This window comes from Sorex araneus, chromosome 9 (assembly GCF_027595985.1).
Source record: "Sorex araneus isolate mSorAra2 chromosome 9, mSorAra2.pri, whole genome shotgun sequence".
In the NCBI taxonomy this organism is placed as follows: Eukaryota; Metazoa; Chordata; class Mammalia; order Eulipotyphla; family Soricidae; genus Sorex; species Sorex araneus.
The window spans coordinates 61,159,698-61,179,773 of NC_073310.1; the positions used below are offsets into that span (position 1 = coordinate 61,159,698).

The 20,076-nt window shown below is 44.9% G+C and overlaps 1 protein-coding gene across 6 annotated transcripts in view; it reads right to left on the minus strand.

Moving 5' to 3' along the window:
• Positions 1 to 20,076, minus strand: part of CACNB2 (calcium voltage-gated channel auxiliary subunit beta 2) — a 325,617-nt gene that overhangs the window by 87,409 nt on the left and 218,132 nt on the right. For 4 of the 6 annotated variants that reach the window (XM_055147056.1, XM_055147054.1, XM_055147055.1 and 1 more), the window contains one exon: positions 8,491 to 8,610. In XM_055147056.1, the coding sequence (XP_055003031.1) occupies positions 8,491 to 8,610 (120 nt within the window). Of the gene's footprint in view, positions 1 to 8,490; positions 8,611 to 9,452; positions 9,996 to 20,076 lie in introns of those variants that run through there. The other 2 variants (XM_004605347.2, XM_004605348.2) reach the window with 2 other exon arrangements.

Here is a 20,076-nt window from a genome sequence, read left to right on the forward strand (position 1 = left end):
CCTTCCCAATCATGCCACATTGCAGGGTCTTTCAGGGTCAGGGGAATGAGACCCAGCACTGTTACTAGTTTTGGCATATGAATACACCATGGGGAGTTTGCCAGGCTCTCCTATGTGAGCAGGAAACTCTTGGTAGCTTGCCAGATTCTCCTAGAGGGAGAAGTAGGTTATAAGATGTCTCGAGGATGAGAAACTTGGTTTTAAGTCTCTGGATGTTGGCCGTTGGTAGGATTGCACAGCACCGGGGGCAGTCCCTGGGTGTGACCACCTCGCTACTGGAAAATAGGAAATCTGCGCGGAAGAGGCCCAGTTCCGATCCAAGCAGGCTTGGAGGGCTCAGCCCCGGGTTCCACACACCTGGGTTCCTCTGCCGGTACCTTCATGCGTGAGGCTCATCTGAACGTGTGAAGAGGGGCCTTGAGCATGGCTGTGGCTAGGCTCCGGAGGTCTTTGGCCTCGGGAGCTCTGCTTGGGGTAAGGGGGGTGGGGAAGCTGGAGCCTATCCCTTCCGAGGGGCCCTGGGGAAGACAGCCAGGCATGCAGGCAAGAGGTTAGAGGTTAAGGTGTTTGCCTTGCATGTGGTTGACCCCTGTTCAATCCCCAGCACTGCATAAGTTCCCCTGAGCACCACCAAGAGTGACCCCTGAGCACATAGTGAGGAGTAAGCCCTGAATACCACTGGGTATAGCCAAAACCGAAAATAAAAAAATAAAGAGGCAGGTGGCCAACTCTGATCCCAGCCTTGGCACCAGCAGGTCCCTTGGGCACTGCTTGGAAGCTCCCTGTAGGTAAATACACAGTAAAACAAACTTTTAAAAGTGTGTGATACAGACACCTTTCTCACCTCCCACAAAGGTTTTTATTTGTCTGCTTATTCTTCTTTTTTTTGGGGGGGGCACATATGGTGGTGTAGAGGGCTCACACCTGGCTTGGTACTCAGGAATCATGCCTGGTGAGCTCAGGATCCCTGGGTGGTATCTGGGATCAAACTTGGGTTGGCCTCAAGTACCCTACCCGCTGTACTATGTCTCTAGCCCATTCCCTCCCACATTATTTTTTAAAACATTTTTTTAAAAGCAAATTTATCACTAGGTCAAAAGGGAGATGGATGCATTCATATTTCTTCTTTCTCCTGAAAAAGCTAGCAGGGGAAATATTCCTAATCTTCTCCCAATGTTTAAGGAATTTATGAACTGTTCAAGAAGAAAATCATTTTCTCTTTTATAAAATGTTTATTAGTATGTGGGAAATAAAACATAGCCCACTCAACACCTCCAAGGTTGACGTAACTGGCAGAGGAGAGTCGGTACCCAAGAAAGGATGTGGGAAGGCTGCAGACCTGAGCAGAAGGTTGAAATCCCTCAACCTCAGAAACAGCTTCAGAGCCTTAGCCCAGGTCACAGGTACCTGGGAGGTAGCTCTGAAGGCAGAAAAATAGAAATAGCGACCAGAATTCCTCCCTATTTCACAAGCTCAGGTCCCTTCTTCCTCACTCAATCTAAAGACGTAAGTTTAGTCCCTGGAGAGGAGGGTCAGGAGAGCCCAGACGAGCAGGGAGACAGCTAAGAGAACAAAGGAGAGCGGTGTGTGTGCTGAACCCAGCAGACACTAGGAATTTGGGGGGAACAATGACCGACAAAGACAACCCCTCACAGTTACTTAGGAAAGACCAGTGGCCACCAAGCTTTGGTGACCTGTGAGCATTTGCTCAACTTCACAAGGTGTTGTTCTAAATTATGAATGCACAAGCAAACATCAAACCATGGAAGAAAGTCTGCAGTAAGTAAAGTTAAATTTAAATGAAAAATTAAGTTAAAACAAGCAAAAAACAGGGTTTACAGAAAGCTTTAAAATGATAGTTTCTAGGGGTCAAAGAGCAGGTAGCGCTCTTCCCATCATGCAGTCAAGTCTGGTTCAATCCCTGGTATCTCATATGGTCCCCTGAGCACTACCAGGAGTAATTCCTGAGTCCAGAAGTCACCCCTGAGCACTGACAGGTATTACCCTCCACTCCCCTAAAAGTTTTTAAAGAGAAGGAAGAGGAAATCTTGTCACCCTGGAAGAAAGACAGGTAGCTATCAAACTGGGAATTGGAGAGAGAAACAAAAATTTTTAGTAGACAGGTTTACAGATGAGTGGAGAAAAATTAGTGGATGAAGGACAAAGAAGTATAATAGAGTAAAAAGGGAGTGAAGACTACAGCTCTAATTAAACATGAGAAACAGAAAAATACAGAGGGGAAATGAGAAAATGAAAAATAAAGGTCATTTTCCAGAACAGAAGAGACTGGTCCTTTACTATAAAGTCTCCTGTGAGAAAATCTGGCATAATAAATAGCACAATCTATACCCAAGGCATACCTGACAAAAATTACAAAATATCAGAGGGAGAACTGTTCTCACAGTTAACTTCAAAAAATCACACTAAAATACAGCATAACACACAGCAATCATAACAGCAATGTTGGAACCTTAGCATGCAACAAAGCAAATTCTTTACATTTGTCCTGAATATTTATACCCAGCCGAACTATCAATAATATAGGAGGCTAACCAAAAGTAGAGAGAGAGTATGGGGAATATTGTCTGCCATGGAGGCAGGGGGAGGGTGGGAAAGAGGGGTATACCGGGGATATTGGTGGTGGGGAATGTGCACAGGTGGAGGGATGAGTGCTTGATCATTGTGTGACTGTAAACATGAAAGCTTGTAACTATCTCACAGTAATTCAATAAAATTTTTAAAAAAAGATACAAGGCTAAGCTAAAGACACTGTCAAGAGGCAAGACTATAAAATAGTATTTCCCCCCTGGGAACCTCTCGATTTCCTTGCTGCCAAATCTTCCCTCACACTGGCTTTTCCTCACATGCCTTATAAGACCTGGAAACTTATTTCTCTCTCTCCCGCTCTCCACTTTTTGCTCCCTACGTTCTACTTCATCTGTCCACTCTGCAAGGCCTAGTTTCTTATTTACTAGTTTGTAGTGTTGTAGATCAAACCCAGGGTCTCACAGGTACAAGGCACATACTCTATCACCAGGCATTCTCAGCCCTTGTAAGGTCAAGTTTTAAGCCACCACCTCCTTCTAAAAGGATGCTTTGTTTCTGCCATTTTCCCAACAAAACTAGCACAAGAAACACTGCATCATCCTGCTGCTGCCTCCTGGCTCTTGTCTTGGGGTCCTTCTCCTCACTCCTGCACTGACTGCTACTACTTTCACATCACATGCATCCACCAAGAAGAAATCCGTCTACCTAGACAGTTAATGCTGATCCGTTCTATTAAGAAAAATTCAGCACTGAGCCCACCCCAATCTCTATTCTTACCCCTTTCATGACCCAACTTCCCACACCATATTTTCTGCATACAGGACAAAAAAAATTATTTTTGAAGAGTTAGAGAGAAAAGTAATAAAATAGCCTTTTAATGAAAGGACCATGGCTAGAAAGGTGTCCCAAAGCACAAGTCTTACCTATGTGAGGTCCTGGGTTCCATTGCTAGCACCACACGGTCTCCCAAGTACCTCCAGGTTTGTCCCCTACAATGTTTTTTTCAAAAATCCCATGACCCAACAATTTTCCTCTCAGCTATACATAAGACAGTAAAATACGTTCCTGAGAAATCCTGTACAAGGATGTTTATCAAAGTGAAAGGGAGAAACAACTTCAATGCTCACCAACTTGTAAATAGATACAATGTGGTATGTACATGCAATGGACTATTAGTTGGCAATGAAGGTGAAAGAAATGCTGATGTAAACTATAACAGAAAAAAACACACAGGGAAAACATCATGTAAATGAAAGTACCATCAAAACAGACCACCTATAATGATTCTAATTCTATGCAATATCCACCATAGAAAAATGTTTCAGAGATTAAGTTAAATAGTGCTGGTCTGAAAAAAAATTAGTGCTTGTCTAGTGCAATGGTTTTCAGCTGCTCGTCCTCAATCCAGTGCCAGTCCACAGAAATTTCCTCCCAGTCTACAAAAAAAGTTATTGCCTCTGAATACATGATCTACCCGATATGTTATATCAGAACTATTATACTGATATTTTTATTATAATTTTTTATTTCTATCTGAGACATCCACAAATTTTTTCTCCATCTATGGGTGTAAAGGGTTGAATACCACTGGTTTAGAACATTGGAAAATAAGCAACTGCTAGTTTAGAACATGGGATTGGAGGAAGGGCAATGAAAATATTCCAAAGTTGATTGTAGTGATGATTGTGCAACTCTAAACAATAAACTATTAGACTATTTTCAATAATGAGTGATTACATTAATAAAGTTGATATTTTTAAAAAGACTAATGTGAGGGTTAGGGATGTGACTTAGTACTATAGTGGTACCCACATATATAAGACCCTTAGTTTTATCTTCACCACCGTCATCCCCACAAAATAACAAGATCAATATGGAAATAAATTAAATTCCTGTATGCCTCATAGCTTAAAATGCAGGATTTGTGAACTATTCTGTTAACCAAAAGTAAACACTCTGGAAATGGGTTCATAAAACAGAGAGGTGTGAAGAAAAAGCCTGAAAACCCATAACATAATAAACCAATAATAATCACTGTATCACTTTCATCCCGTTGCTCATCGGTTTGCTCGAGCAGGCACCAGCAACATCTCCATTGGGAGACTTGTTACTGTTTTTTTTTGGCATATCAAATACACTACGGGTAGCTTGCCAGGCTCTGCCTTGCAGGCGAGATACTCTCAGTAGCTTGCCAGGCTCTCCGAGAGGGGCGGAGGAATCAAACCTGGGCAGGCCGAATGCAAGGTGAACACCTTACCCACTGTGCTATCACTCCAATAATAAATCAAAGAAAAAATTAAAAGAGAAAATGTAGTAGGTTTTACTGATGGCGCAAAGGCACTCGTTATGTAACCTTTTGAAGGTCACTTAATTTCAAAATCGGTGCCCCTATTTTTACTATGTCAGTCCCCTTAATTCATCAATGTATTCTTAGGACAATTAATGGTAATATAGCTCATATTTCTAAAGGTCTTGGAAATCTGTAAATTTTTTGCAATCTGTAGGGTCAGTGAATTAAAAACACTCACAAGGTCTGTTTGAGGGGATGTCATGAAGTTATAAAATAAATGTAGAAATATTTGAATCTTTTGTTTGTTTTGTTCTTTGGGACCACAGCCAGCAGTGCTCAGGGCTCACTCCTGGCTTTGTGCTCAGGGTTTAATCTTGACAGATTCCTGAGACCATTTGGGATGCCGAAGATTGAACCCAGTTCTACCTGCTTATACTAGCTCTCTGGCCCCCCAAACATTTGATTCTTTAAAAATGCATATGCAAAATGTGTAAACTCTCTTAGTACTAAACAATGAATTCATACATTTTTAATCTTCCAGGAACCAGTTTGAAATAAGTCTTACAAAGGCACGATGACAGACAATAAGGAAGAAAAGTAATCTAACAGATGAGCCAGCTCCAAGCCCTTTCTAGACCTTCTTCAAACATATTGCAATTAAGAAAGTAATTCTACCAAGCCAAGGTTTTAACACAAAATTATATCCTCCTCCTGTCTGCTTCCCCTAGTGAGAACTGAAATGATTGGAATACTTGAAGATTTAAATGCTGACCTAATTTCATCCCACCCTCCCCCAAAAAACCTTTATATGAATAAACTATTTTCATTAAACAGCCCATAGTCCTCCAATTATTTTACCTTTGTTTTAAATTATCGTTATTTTTTCCATCTTTGATTTATCTATATAAGCTATGTAGTCCTTAAGACAAATAACATGCATTTGGCTTGATTTAGGGTATTTTGATTTTCACTGGGCTGATATTTGAAAGTTCTATGTGCCTGTGTTATTTAACTCAGGACACAGAACATACAACATGGACAAAATGTCCCAATCAGACAAGTGTAGACGCTGAAAGGCAAATTTATAAGATGTTGGGTTGTATGATGTCATAGGAACCTGAGAAGCTGTTTAATTTGGATATGTGAAAATCACAGGAATAAATTAGTGCAAATAGCACACTCTTATTTCTGGAATCAAAACTGTTATTCTCTTCCTTGACTTTTCTTGGCACCTATTAGCTACACTGCAAATTGTGGTCATCTTATGTGCCGTATTAGTTTGATTTCATCCCCACCTCATGGTTTTATTAAGCGTTGAAGCGCGCGGTGAGGGTTTGAAACACAGGCTCACTGTCTCTGAGCAGACAATGCTCCGGACTCACTGACTCAACTTCACGTCTGCTACCCCGCAGCTTCCCAGCGTCTCCTGCTGCCGCCACCCTTCCTGCGGCTCTGTTTGCATCAGTCTGATGCTTGTCGGTCCCAGCTAGGTGTGGAGTCAGTGTGTGTCTTTTGCAATGGTCTCATTGCACTTGGCCTAAGAGCCAAGCAGGTGCATCCACGCCGTGGCACCAGGGGGGTTTGAAAAGTTGAATCTGGAGCATCCAAGTGAACGGTCACTGGACCACACCTGACTTCAGCTGCCGGCTCTCCCTGCTGATGACCGCCTTGCAGTCAACACCGGGTCAGGCCTGGACAGGCCTCCCCGCAGCTGGGATGAGGACATTGTTTGGATGCGAGGGAAGTCTGCTCTTTAAAAGTCAAGGTCTCCTGGTAGGCCCTGTGGGAAGCATCTGGCAGCCGCTCCAGAGGGCATGCATATTACATAAGGGCTGCCCATGCATTCAAGCCCATCTCCACGCCGCCATTCCCATAGCAACACACCCAGCTCTCACTCAGCCGACAGCAAGCAGTAGGCCCAAGCGGCTCAGCGACATCTGATTTTTCTCAACATGAGCCACACAGGCCATTGGCTTTTTTTTTTTAAATCTTCAAAGCAATAATACTTTCTCAAAGAAAACCAACCAGTCTGTGCAAATACGTCCAGTGAAAAGTTATCGAGTTATAACACAAACCAAGAGACCTTGGAAACTTGGAGAAGAATCTTTGAAATAGGTGTGTTCCTTAAGACTCACGCATAGCACAAACAAGGCAAAATACAGGAATTAGTCACTGCATCACTGTCATCCCGTTGCTCATCAATTTGCTCAAGCGGGCACCAGTAACGTCTCCATTGTGAGACTTCTTGTTACTGTTTTGGGCATATCGAATATGCCATGGGTAGCTTGCCAGGCTCTGCCGTGCGGGCAAGATACTCTCGGTAGCTTGCCGGGCTCTCTGAGAGGGGCAGAGGAAAGTCAATCAGGTAACAAAAGATACATAACTGCCAGTTCAGTGACTGCAGTAAGAAAAAGAATCAAAATTATCACAAGAAAGGCAAGGAAACACAGTCCCAGTTAAACTCCATTCTGAGATGTTATGGTTTCCGGCCCCCTTCCATATTGACATACTCTATTACCGTGAGAAGAAGAAAGTGATCCCAAGAGAGACTTTCTTTTAAGGGCGGCTCTCAAATATAAGTGCTCAGGAGGTCAAGGAGGACAGCCTCTCAGTCTCAGCTGTCGCACTGTCCACTGAGGACAGTCTCAACTATGATGCTTTGTTATTATTTGATGTGCTGGAGATTGACTCCCAGGACTCATACATGTAAGGCACATGCTTTGCCACTGGGCCACATCCTGGACACCCCCTCACTACACCCCTCCCCCCGAAATTCTCAACCAACTGGGTTGGTAGTTCAATGCAAAGGGTAGAGGCGCTTGGCGGTACTCAAGGCCCTCCAGGGCTGCACCCTCTGATTTGGGGGGGGGCTGCAGTGCCAAGGTGGGTGCTGAGATTCTGGGATTCGAACTGGGGTCTGCCATATTCTCTTTAGCCCCAGAAAAAAAAAAACCACTTTAAATTTTTATTTTTCAAAATATTGGGGTGAAGGTTTGGGGACCATACCTGGCAGTGCCCGGCGGCTACTCCTGGCTCTGTGCTCAGGAGAGCTCTTTTGCGGGGTTCTGCGGATTTGAATCAGGGTTAACCACATGTACGGCAAGCGGCTGTCCTGTTCTAGCTCTCTGGCCCCAAGGAACATTTTCAATTAATAAAATCTCTTGTTTCTCTGCCAACAACCTAATGAATCTCATTTTTTTTTTTAGGTTACAAGAAAACACTTATAAAATTCCCCCTGGAATCGGATACAGGGAGAGATTGTTCAAGTCTAAGGGAGAAAAAAGCGAATAAGAAACAAGAAATACAAACAAGAAATTGAAAGAAAGAATGGGTTTACTGGAATGGTGGAGTTGGACTCATTTTGTTATTAGAAAGCTTTTTGCGTGTTTTGGTGCAGACAGGAAAGCCTCTTACCCGTCTAAATTCCCCATACACCCACGAGCCAAAGTTGCTAGAATCATAAAGCAAAGGCAAACGGACTCTTCCCTACCACAGGAGGCTGCTTCTCCCCAGGGAAGAAAATCAGCTCCTTTCCCAGCATCTGCTTGACACCAGATGCTGAGACACCCCAGGAGACCAGGCCGGGAGAGACGGCCACAGGTGGGCGGCGGGCACCCAGATCCCACAGGGCGGTGGGCAAAGGTGAGTCTTACCTTGGCCTTTTCCAACTGGGCCTGGGCCTGCCGCTCTGCTTCTCTGCGCACTGCCTCGCGATCCTCCTCCAAAGAAACATCGGAATCCGACGGACGGCTGGTGTAGGAGTCTGCCGAACCCTGCGGAGCAAAATATCCATCTTATAACGGATTTCCTCTCCACGCTGTGAGCCCCGGGGGAAAAACGTCTCCCTGACATGGCAGCTGTGCCCTCGATTGAGCCTCCAGTTCCTGAAAAGAGGTGGGAGATCATGCAACTCGGGGGCAAACACCCAGAAAACTCGGGCTCGGGCTTGGTAGACCCGGTTGCTGGGATAGTCCTGACCTCTCAGCTTCCCTCTTAACCTTCATCCCCATCGCTGTCCTTTGCAGGAGCCAGGTTAGGTCGTGCTGGAGTGAAAGCGGCCGTTGGCGCAGAGCTGGGCTGAAGGACAGACCTGGGGGTCAAGGATGGCTTCAGGAGCGACGGGCAGCACCGATGGGCGCAAAGATGAGGCGCTGACAATAATTTTAAAAAACAAACTACGGAAGTCTGCTGTAAACTTGAACTCTCCTAAATGTCACCTCCAGGAGGTGACTCCTCCTTTCAGCCCAAGCGTCCCTTGGGCCCCTCCTTCTACCTGATCGTCTTTGGCGGACACAGCTCGGGGCCGCGGCGGCCAGCCCGCCTGGCGTGCAAGCAACACAAGCAACATGTTTGTAAACACCTTCCAAGGACCTTCCAGAAACGCCGGCGACACCGGCGCCTGGGGGTGGCGGCTGGTGGGGGGGGAGAATATCTCTCGGGGAAATCAATCACAGCCTCGGAAAGGCAGCTGGGATCAGCACCGGCGCCCTGCCCAGCTGCCCTGCCCTCCCGCCCCCAGCGCCGCCTCTCCAAGCCCACCGACCCGCCACCGCGCGCCGCAGGCAGCACCGCGGCGGCCGCGCCAGAGCCCCGGCCCCGCACGGCCCCGGCTTACACAGATGTCCGAATTCCTCAGCCTGCCTCCCTTGGCTCTTTTCAGAAGCCGGATCCAGGTGGCCTTCATGAGCCAGACGGCGCCTTGCTCGCCCGCAGCCGCAGCTCCGCCGGGCACCGGTCCTGCGCGCGCGCCGAGCCCGGGAGCGCCCCAGCCCCGTCCCTATCCATGCTCCGGGCGCCCCTTCTGCCGCCGGGGCCGCGCTCCGACCCCCGCCGACTCCGGAGCCCGAGACGCCGGCTGTTCCCGTTCCCACGGGGTCGCACGTGGGGAGGGGGCGTGGAGGAAAATAAAACCCTTCGGAAGCGTTCTTTCTTTATCTTTCCTTTTTTTTTTTTTTTTTAAGAAGCAAGAGCACTTCAAGTGCACGCAAAACCCAGCATCAACTAAACTTAAGGCATCTCCCAAGCCTAACAATGGTCTTCCTGACTCGGAGACCCGCAAAGGAAATTAGCTGCTGGAGAACCTTGGAGGAAAAAAAATACAACGCGGAGCCCTAAACCGAGGCAATGACATTTGCAAGTGCAAAGTTCAAGCCTTATCTCCAGATCTGGAGGGGCGGGGGGAGGGCGGAGGACGCGCTCCGCGATCTGGGCATGCTCCATAAGTAGCTTTTTTTTTTTTTTTAACCCAGATGCTCACATCTCATTCTTAGTCTATATCAAATTGCCATTTTACATCTGAAGTGTAAACAGCTGGAAAGGGCTCTTTAGCCCTATAATAACAGGCACCTGGGACATGTTTGTTTCCGATGAGACATTCTCTTAAAGCACGCAATCTTTCTCTTTAATGATCCCTTTCCATTACCCTGATACACAAAGTAGATCTTATGCCACTCAATGCCTCTAATGCAAACCACAACACCCCCAAAGAGAGAGAAAACAAAAGGGAATGCCCTGCCACGGAGGCGGGGGTGGGGTGCGGGGTGGTGGGAGGGATGCTGGGACTAGTCTGTTGCTGTAACTCACTAATAAAAATTTTTTTTAATTATTTTTTAAAAAAGACTTTTCCTCCTTAAGAAATGCTATTATATACAGTATTGGACAGCAAAATTTAAAAATAAATTGAAATAATACTCATCGACCGGATAGCACTTTTGCTTGCTGGTGACTTCCTAAACATGGAGCTAGAGAGAGAGAGAGATTTGCCAGTTTAATTAGGCCATGGAAGTAATCACAGCTCTCAGCCGTGAGTTTAACGGAGCCCAAAATGACTTAGAACTGCTTCTCCAACTGAGAAACTATCCTTGGAAAGAAAGTCCATGGAATACATCACAGTGTGAATTGTGATAACAGTAATTATGAAGACATTTCAAAGCTGGATTGATTTATGAGCTTAGATCTCCTAAGACAGTTTAGTCCAAACCCTTTTTACAAATAAGGTGCTTGAAGCTTGAGAAGATGCTTAGAGTTTCCTGTGTTAATGGAATTACATGTTTCAAACTTCATTGCAGAAGAAATACACACTTCTGGTTTTCTTGAGCCCGTTAGCCCTGCGTTCCAAACTGCATTTATGTTTTAGTGTGGTGTTGGCGGGAGGCTGGGGTGGAGCGGGGACAGGGGGTTGGCGCTGGTCAACTGGAAAGTCACACAGTCACAGGCAAATGGAAGGGTTCTTCAGAGAACCTTCCTCAGGTTCCTCCTTCCCTCCCTTCCTTCTCAGCTCTGGGCTAAAACCAATCTTCAGACACAAATGCAGAGCAGAAGTGTGAGTCGGGCATTAGCACAAAGATTCGACATCAACTGCTGTATAGTGGCAGCATCATAAAGAAATGCATGAATCGTCTGTATTGTTAAAAAGTGAGTGTATAATACACATGCAGTAGAAAATGTCTCACCATTTTTTATTCAAGATAAACATCATGAGGGAGGGACAAGGTTTTCTACACAGATGCTAGGGGGTTCTAAATCTTTCTGTAGGGTTTCTAGAGTTGTGTTCTGGGTAGAACTGGACCTGGAAGCACCTTGGAAGTCCCTGAGGTCCCACTGTCAGAGGCCCACCAGCCTGCCAGAGTTGCAGGTCACACCTCTGTAAAGATACAGAATTTCTGTCATTAAAAATCCCATAGTGAGGGGCTAGAGCAATAGCACAGCGGGGAGGGCGTTTGCCTTGCACGCGGCCGACCCGGGTTCAATTCCCAACATCCCATATGGTCCCCTGAGCACCACCAGGGGTAATTCCTGAGTGCAGAGCCAGAGTGACCCCTGTGCATCACCAGGTATGACCCACCCCCAAAAAAATCCCTTAGTGAGGGACCAGAGAGACTACACAGGCAAGGTGCTTGCCTCGCACACATCCAACCTGGGTTCAATCCCTGGTACCACATATGGTCCCCTGAGTTTGTCAGAAGTGATACCTGAGCACAGAGCTGGGAGTAAGCCCTGAGCACTGCTCGATTGGCCCCAAACCAAAACAAAAAAAAATTTAATTAAGAAAAAAAATTTTAAAGAATCTCACAGTGAGACCAATAATATATACAAGCACATTATGTACAATCTGGTTCCCTTTTAAAGAATATAAGATTTTGGAAAACTTATTTGCTAATAAACAGATGTAACTTACAACCACTGTCCTCTGCCACCTGCTCGCAGGTTTACATAATGAAACACTCTCCAGCGGCCCAGCAGCTGGCCTGGGGCGCCTGGGAGCACGTCAGGCCCGTGGCGGCCGCAGAGCTCTCTCTCCAACACTCTAGCACGGAAATTCAGGACATGCACTTTTGATTTTATAATTGGTTTCTAGAATGTACTTTAAAGAAATTATTTTGCTCGTGGGTGGAAAGTTTTTAAAATATGCCCACTCTGTCTGCATTTGGGATGACCTTCCCTGTCATCAAGAAAATCAAGAAAACACTGATTTTAGAAACTCCTGAAGCAAACTAGTAAGATGCCCTCATGTGTGTGCACCCCTGCATCGCTTGAGCAGGTAGCGAAGTAATGATGAAGTTGCAGTGATGACCTATAAAAAATAGGCTCTGGGACCTTTGGACTTTGTCTAAAACTTCAGGTGCAGCCTAGCTGAGACCCAGCAGCCTGATCAACCGGTGTAATAAAGACCTCCTGGTTCCCTCGCATAGACTGTGTGCTTGAGTGAGTGAACAGCAGGTACAGCAATGCAACAGGGTCCCCCAGGGCGGCTCCCAGCAGCACCAGTTATAAATCTGGTGTTTTTGAGTATCAGTGGGGCGACCCTGTTGGTCCCCACAACTGCTGTGCATAAGCAATAGCACACAACTGGGCCAGAACATTTCCACAGTCCAGTCTTAAAACCAAATAAGTCTGACAATAACCTTCTGAATCTCTGTAGCGATATATTACCCTTTAACAAATTCACAGCATGAGCTCTGACAAGTATGGCTTAAAGAAGGAACCGTGTAATTTTTCCACCTGTTCTATCCTTAATAGTACATGTAATTTCAAAATACTGTTCAGTATAGAAGCTGCAGTACTCAGAAACACACACACACACACACACACACACACACACACACACACACACACACACACACACACACCCCACAGTGAGACAGTACAGGGTTCAAAGTACTTAAATGCTTGTTAGATCCTTGACATCAACTCTACCAGGGATTACTCTGGCGCACAGAGTCAGGTCTAGCCCTTGAGGCCAGCTGGGTGTCACCCTAAAATTTCACTCCACCCCTTCAAAAAAAGGGAAAAAAAAGATACACACACTCGTCCTTCAATCCTGCTCCCAGAGATGGCCTCTACTCAAGCAACAGGCGAGTCTCCAGACAGCCTGCATCTTTGGACGGAGTTGGATGGATGGAGCTCTCTCAGTGAGTACCTAGCAATTCATCTCTTCCCTCTTAGGAGTATGGACTTCAGCAGTTAGAAGCCATAGAGCTAATTAAGCTTTTGCCTTTGGAACCATCTGGACTTTCTGGGTCATTCTGCCTCAAGTCCTCTTCAGCCAGGAACAGCTGGCAGCATTTCCATAAGCTCTAGAAAAGGTTCATTACAAGGCGCATCCTTCACCCTCCGGTTCCTCCCCTGGGATCAGCGAGCCCTTTGCAGCCTTGTCCTTGTCGATGCAGGCGTGCTTAGCTGCTTGCACTTCTTTTCCGCATCTACTCTTCTCATTCCTCCTTGCATAGTTCCAAATGCAAATTGCTCCGAACATTTATCCCTGGTCACCCACGATTTCTACTTTCATCCTAAGAACGCTCACTCCAAATAGGTGTTCCTTGCTTAGAGAAAAAATTAGTTTAATTGGATTCATTTATGCTTTTAAAAATACCTCTTCAATTTGCCTTTTTTTCCCTCCTGCATAAAAGGTGTCACCCTACTCTTTCAGCTCATTTCCAAAATGAGGTTTACTTTTCTTGAACCTGTACTCTACTCTTTCATAATCATTTTTTTCTAGGATCTGTTTTCTCAAGCATTCCTACATTCTCTCTCTCTCTCTCTCTCTCTCTCTCTCTCTCTCTCTCTCTCTCTCTCTCTCTCTCTCTCTCTCTTTTGAGGAGGGGCACTTGGTGAGGGTGGAGGTGAAGGATCTGGGCTACACCCAGCACTGCTCAGGGGCTACTCCTGGCTCTGTGCTCAGGGATGGCTTCTGCCAGTGCTCCTGCGACCACAGAGTACCAGGATCAAACCAGGATTTACTGTTTACAAGGCAAAGATCTTAACCCCTGGACTATCTCTTTGACCACTATTTTCTCATTTAAATTAAAAAAAGATTAATGAGCCTCTTCAGCGAGTGGTATCTTAGATCCCAAACTGTTCATTTATTCCAACAGAGAAAATCTTCAAATGCAGTCCAACAGCAATAATTCTGAGAAAAAATCAATTTCTTAGCATGCTCCAAGATTGCCCTGATTTTAGAGGAATCTAGATAGAATCCCCAAATCTGTAATATTTCAAAAGACCTCCTCATGGACAGGAAATTTAGATGAATTAAACTTTGGGGCATGAGGGAGATGAAATCTGGAGCTCTCACGAAAATGAGAGGCTGGGGCTGGAGCGATAGCCTAGTGGGCGCTTGCCTTGCACGCGGTCGACCCTGGTTCGATTCCCAGCATCCCATATGGTCCCTCAAGAAAGCCAGGAATAATTCCTGAGAGCATGAGCCAGGAGTAACCCCTGTGCATCACTGGGTGTAACCCAAAAAGAAAAAAAAAAGGAAGAAAGAAAGAAAATGAGTTGCTGGAGCCAGAGAACTAGTGCAATGAATAAAGCCCTTGCCCTGCACTCAGCCAACCCTGGTTGAACCCTACCACGAGTGATCTCTGAGCACAAAGGGAGGAGTAAGTCCTGAGCACAGCTGAGTGTGGCCCAGAAGCAAACCCAAAAAAGAATTTTTAATGGTACAGAGGATTGTGATAAAGCACATTTCCATTTATATTGCATACTTTACTTTGTGACTGTCCCATAATTATTATTCAAATCCATATTATAGTAAAAATCTTAAATGTAATTTGCCTGCTATTTGGCTTAATATGCAAATATTAACAGAAGTGGTGGCAATAAATCTATGCAAGCGTGTCCCTGTGTGATACTTTCATGATTATGCAAAAGCTGAAACATTAGGTGCCACCACAGGACTCGAGAGACAGTAAAATAGTTAAGGAGCTTTCCGTGTCCGCAACCAAGCCTGGCTATATCCTCAGCATCACATGAGCTCTCAGGTAAGCCCCGAGCACCTTTGGCTACTGACCTTCCCCAACTCCCCCCCCACCCCGATAAAAAAAAAAAGACAAAGTAAAATACTAGTTGCAATTTTCTCAAGAGCATAAAAAAATTCACAAACATTGCATATGTACTGATTTGATTTGAGGTTTTCTATATTCTAGCCTCATAAACTGCGGGTCACAACCTCCCCTGTCAGATTGTGTAAATGAATGTGGGGTCATTTTAAAAGAAATGTATTGATTATCAGAAAATACCTGAGTTGTATAGGTGCATTTACTGATAATCAATCGGAAATACATTTCTTTTTAAATGACCCCACATTCACTTTCACAATCCTACTGTCACTATCACTGTCATCCCATTGCTCATTGATTTGCTCAAGCGGGCACCAGTTCTCCATTGTGAGACTTGTTACTGTTTTGGGCATATCGAATACACCACAGGTAGCTTGCCAGGTTCTGCCGTGTGGGCGAGATACTCTTGGTAGCTTGCCGGGCTCTCCGAGAGGGACGGAAGAATCAAACCTGGGTCTGTGGCGTACAAGGCAAATGCCTTACCCGCAGTGCTATCACTCCAGCCCTACAATCCCAGAGGGATTTTATATACACCTATAGCCCTGGTGGAGTTCTTGGGTGAAAGGATTGTAAATGGAAAAATGTTTATGAAATCTTTTCCTATTTAAATAATTAGAGAGATATATTTATTAATATAAACTTATGTATATGAAAAATTGCTAATTTTTAATGAATGTTCACAGTGTACACATTCTATGCTGATTCACAATATTTACAGGATTTAATCTCTATCTCCATTTTTACTGATTAAAAAAACCGAGACTTGGCCACTCAATACCTTTATTGCAAACCACAACAGCTAATTAGAGAGAGAGAACAGAAGGGAATGCCTTGCCACAGTGGCAGGGTGGGGTGGGGGGGAGATGGGATTGGGGAGGGTGGGAGGGACGCTGGGTTTACGGGTGGTGGAGAATGGGCACTGGTGAAGGGATGGGTTCCCGAACTTTGTATGAGGGAAGTATGAGCACAAAAGTGTATAAATCTGTAACTGTACCCTCACGGTGATTCTCTAATTAAAAATAAATAAATTAAAAAAAATGTTCAGAAAGGCGGAAAATGGCAGTGGCGGCAACAGCCATGTGGCGAGAGCCACCTTCTAAGACTCCCAACCCAGAGGTATGAATTTTGCTGGGTTGTGGCTCATAGGCAATCATGGGAAGGGGGCATTACCGGCATGCCCTCGGCCCAGATAAGATCCGGAGCTCCTGCGAGCGAAACGGACCCTCTGCTCCTAAAGACTATGATCTGAGAGGTCTTCTAACCTATTTTGGCACCCAGAGCAGCTTCTTACAGAAATGTATCTAGACTGTGAACTGAGTTAAAATATCAGAAATCCAAAACCTGAGCTCATAGAGTCTTCATTCTCAGCAATGAAAACAAATTATTAAATGATGCCTTTTCAGCAGGCCTGATTGTTGGGGGAAAATTGCAAACAATAATAGTGAGTTCTCTATTGAAATATTGTATGTATTCAAAGTATAGAGAGAAAAAGTGAAGATCATTAGCTGCTTAGGTGGGGGCTGGGTAGGAGGGGGTATTTTGGGGTTCTTGGTGGTGGAACATGTGCACTGGTGAAGGGATGGGGGTTCAATCATTATATGACTGAGACTTCAACCTGAAAGCTTTGTATTTTTTTTCATGGTGATTCAATAAAATAAAAACTTAAAAAAAAAAAAACCGAGACTTTGAGAAGTAACCTAGTTACAAAGTTAATTATCAATGGAGATAATTCACTTTGATTAGTTTCAGTTCAGTCCCACATATGCATCAGTTTATAAAAATAAAAACTAAAACAAATTTCTTCAAGCAACTGATGGATCTACTAACTGAAAAATGAATAATTTTCTGTCTGCCAGGCATATATATCGTCATCCTAAGGCTCACAAAGCATCTCAATGACGTTCATAGGCCACATTCTTATCTCCAGCTTTGCTAGATTCGGCACCTCCCAGCCATCAGTGCACACTTCATATACATCTCCTCAGATTCCCCAAATTTATTTTCCCAAAAGGAAGAATGAGGGTCCAGTAAGAGTCCAATGATGCCGATAATTTATATGTATCAAGCAAATATGGTTTGTGGGAAGGATTCAAAGTGCTGAGGACTATGCTGATGTTTCCTCACTTTAGAATCTCAGAAAGGTAAAGTGCTTCCCTACAATGCAGGGGCCATTAGTAGCACAGGAAAACAACCGAAGCCAGGAAACCAGCTCCTGACATTTTCCTGGCTCCCCTGAGAAGGGACCTCGCTTCCCTCAGTGGCCTCTGGGGCAGCTAACCTTGCCTGAAGCTGGCTGGAATTCAAGCTCATCTGAGTCACCTTACAGTCCAACAGGAACTGTTGCCAGGTTTTAAAACCATGGCCCCAAAGGGACAGGTCTACCTGACATGGCCCTAGAGGAGTGGGTGACCTGACATTGATGGATTGGGTTAGAGAAAATAGAATAACTCTCTTGCACTCTGTTTGCAGGAATTGCTTTTTGCAGAAGCAGCAAACATATGAAAACTGAATTTTGCAAAGAAAAAACAACAAGCAGAAACACACACACACACACACACACACACACATCCATACACTTTTTCTGGTTCTGTCTGTCTCATCTGTTTCTTGCTGTAAGCAGAACTAAAACCTTTTAGAGAAAGCACCTCATTCCCTGTGAAGCCAGGTGCTATTCTATTCCCCCCCCAACTCACCCCCTATTCTTTTATTTTCCTTAAGAAAAATGCAATCTAGAGGTTTCTGGTCCCTTATTTTTACCCCTGTAAATGTTTTCTAAAACTAAGAGGAGTTGAGACGGGAGGGATCCAAGAATCCCTCCTACCTCCTGACATTCTGGCCTGCAGTAAAAGTCTTTGCTTGCAACTTGTCAAAGCCAGGTGACTAGGGTTACCCTTTCTGGTACACCAGACCCACCTCTGGCTTAATTTTCAGCACAAAATGGAAACTATTGTAAAAAAATGGTCGCTCAGAGCTGTGACTAACCCCCCGTCTCTAGGAGTAATACATAGTAAAATATTACTATCACAAAACTGTTCTTTAAAGTAAAGGTATGTTAACTGTTACTAACACATAGAGAAGACTCTGTCCAGTAGTTGCAAAAGAACATTTTGGGAAAAAAGATGTGGATCAGTGGGAGGAAACCCAAGGTCCAACTCCTGATGCCACCAAAGAACATATTTTTTGAGAAAGTTAAATGAGGTGAGAAATTACACTATTATCTTGAATTCTGGATTTTCAGCACAGGGTGGATGATTTACTTTTGTCATCACAACTCTGTTTGTGCATGTATAAGTGAAGTTTTTGGTTTGGTTTTGTTTTCTACTAATTCAGAGATTGTGCTGGAGGACAGGCACTTTACATAAGAGAAACTTCACCTTTCCGTCATGAGAACGGAAATGATCAGATGGAAACCAGAAAAACAGTACTAGGGAGAGTGGGACTTTCTCAAACATTGCTGGGGGGCAGGGATGGAAATCTATTAAGATGAGGGAAAGGAGTGAATGAACCGACATAGGAAAACTCTGATACAAGAAGTCAGGCTAGACACGGATATACTGTCAGAAGCTCTGCATGGACACATGACCTTGAGTCTTTCTACTGATTCTTCCCAACAGCACAAAGGGCCGAGTTCCTTCTGCCCAAGGAAATCCTGCCTTAACTTTATTTTCTCCACCAGCTCACATGTTATTTCTCCGCTCTTTTTTGTTTAAGCAAAAAATGCCAACACTCCAATTCTCATTGATTTCTTACCTAAATTCACCTGTCCGCCAAAATCCCATAGCAAGGTCACCAGTGAAATACGGCTAAACCCAACAGTCATTTCTCAGTAGTCGTCGTCCCTACCCTAGCAGCAGAATCTAGCAGGATGCTCTGATACCATTCCCCCTCCTCCACCAATGTGCTCTAGTTGGCTTCTCCACAGAAGCTTCTCCCCACAGGGCTCTGCTGGTCTTCACCTTCTCCTTCCAGTCTCGTCTTTGCTTCCACCCACCTCCCATGTCCTTTCTCCTCACACACAGCTTTCTTTTGCTCCCGACTCATTAACCTCTTTGCTGCTCCTCACAGATATCTTCCCAGACTTTCCCCACCCTAACTTGATCCCCACTGAAACTGGCCGGCTTGACTGGGACCCTGCAATTTATGACCGTAACCCCCAATGCACTCCAGTGTACCTCATCATGCCATATCTCTTCGTATCTTCTAGCCCTGAGTAGAAGTTACTTATTAGGCTAATTGGTTAGTGTCTAATCCTCTGAGAACATAGCCTTCATAGGGACAGAGATATTTCCTGCTTCATTCATCATTTGCTCCAAGTGCCTTGAGTAGTGCATGGCACAGGACAGGACATGTGTTTTTGTTTTGTTTTGTTTTTTGCTTTTTGAGTCACGCCCAGCGATGCTCAGGGTTTACTCCTGGCTCTGCAGTCAGGAATTACTCCTGGCGGTGCTTGGGGACCATATGGGATGCCAGGGATGGAACCTGGGTCGACCTTATGCAAGCCAAATACCCTACCCACTGTGCTAGCTGTGCTATCGCTCTAGCCCACAGGACATATGTTCTAGTGATTGACTGGCAGGGTTTCGAATGCCCTTTTACCAGCTGGGGCTGGGGCTGGAAGTGCCATTGACCAGCCCCCCGAGGGTGTACAGAAATGCTCATCACTAGCCTAGGGGAAGACGTGACTGTCAAAACTTGAAGTTGTGTTTCTAAGCGATATATAGTTCAGTTTCTATTGGATGTGTATCACTTTCACACTATTAAAGACTCAAAAAATAGTTCTGTCAAATCATTACAAGTAGAGACCATCTGCAATTGCACCTTTTCATTTCAGGCACTGAAAGTTCCAATCCTGAAAATGCTAATGACTCATTTCATGGAAAACCAGAACAAGTCCTGTAA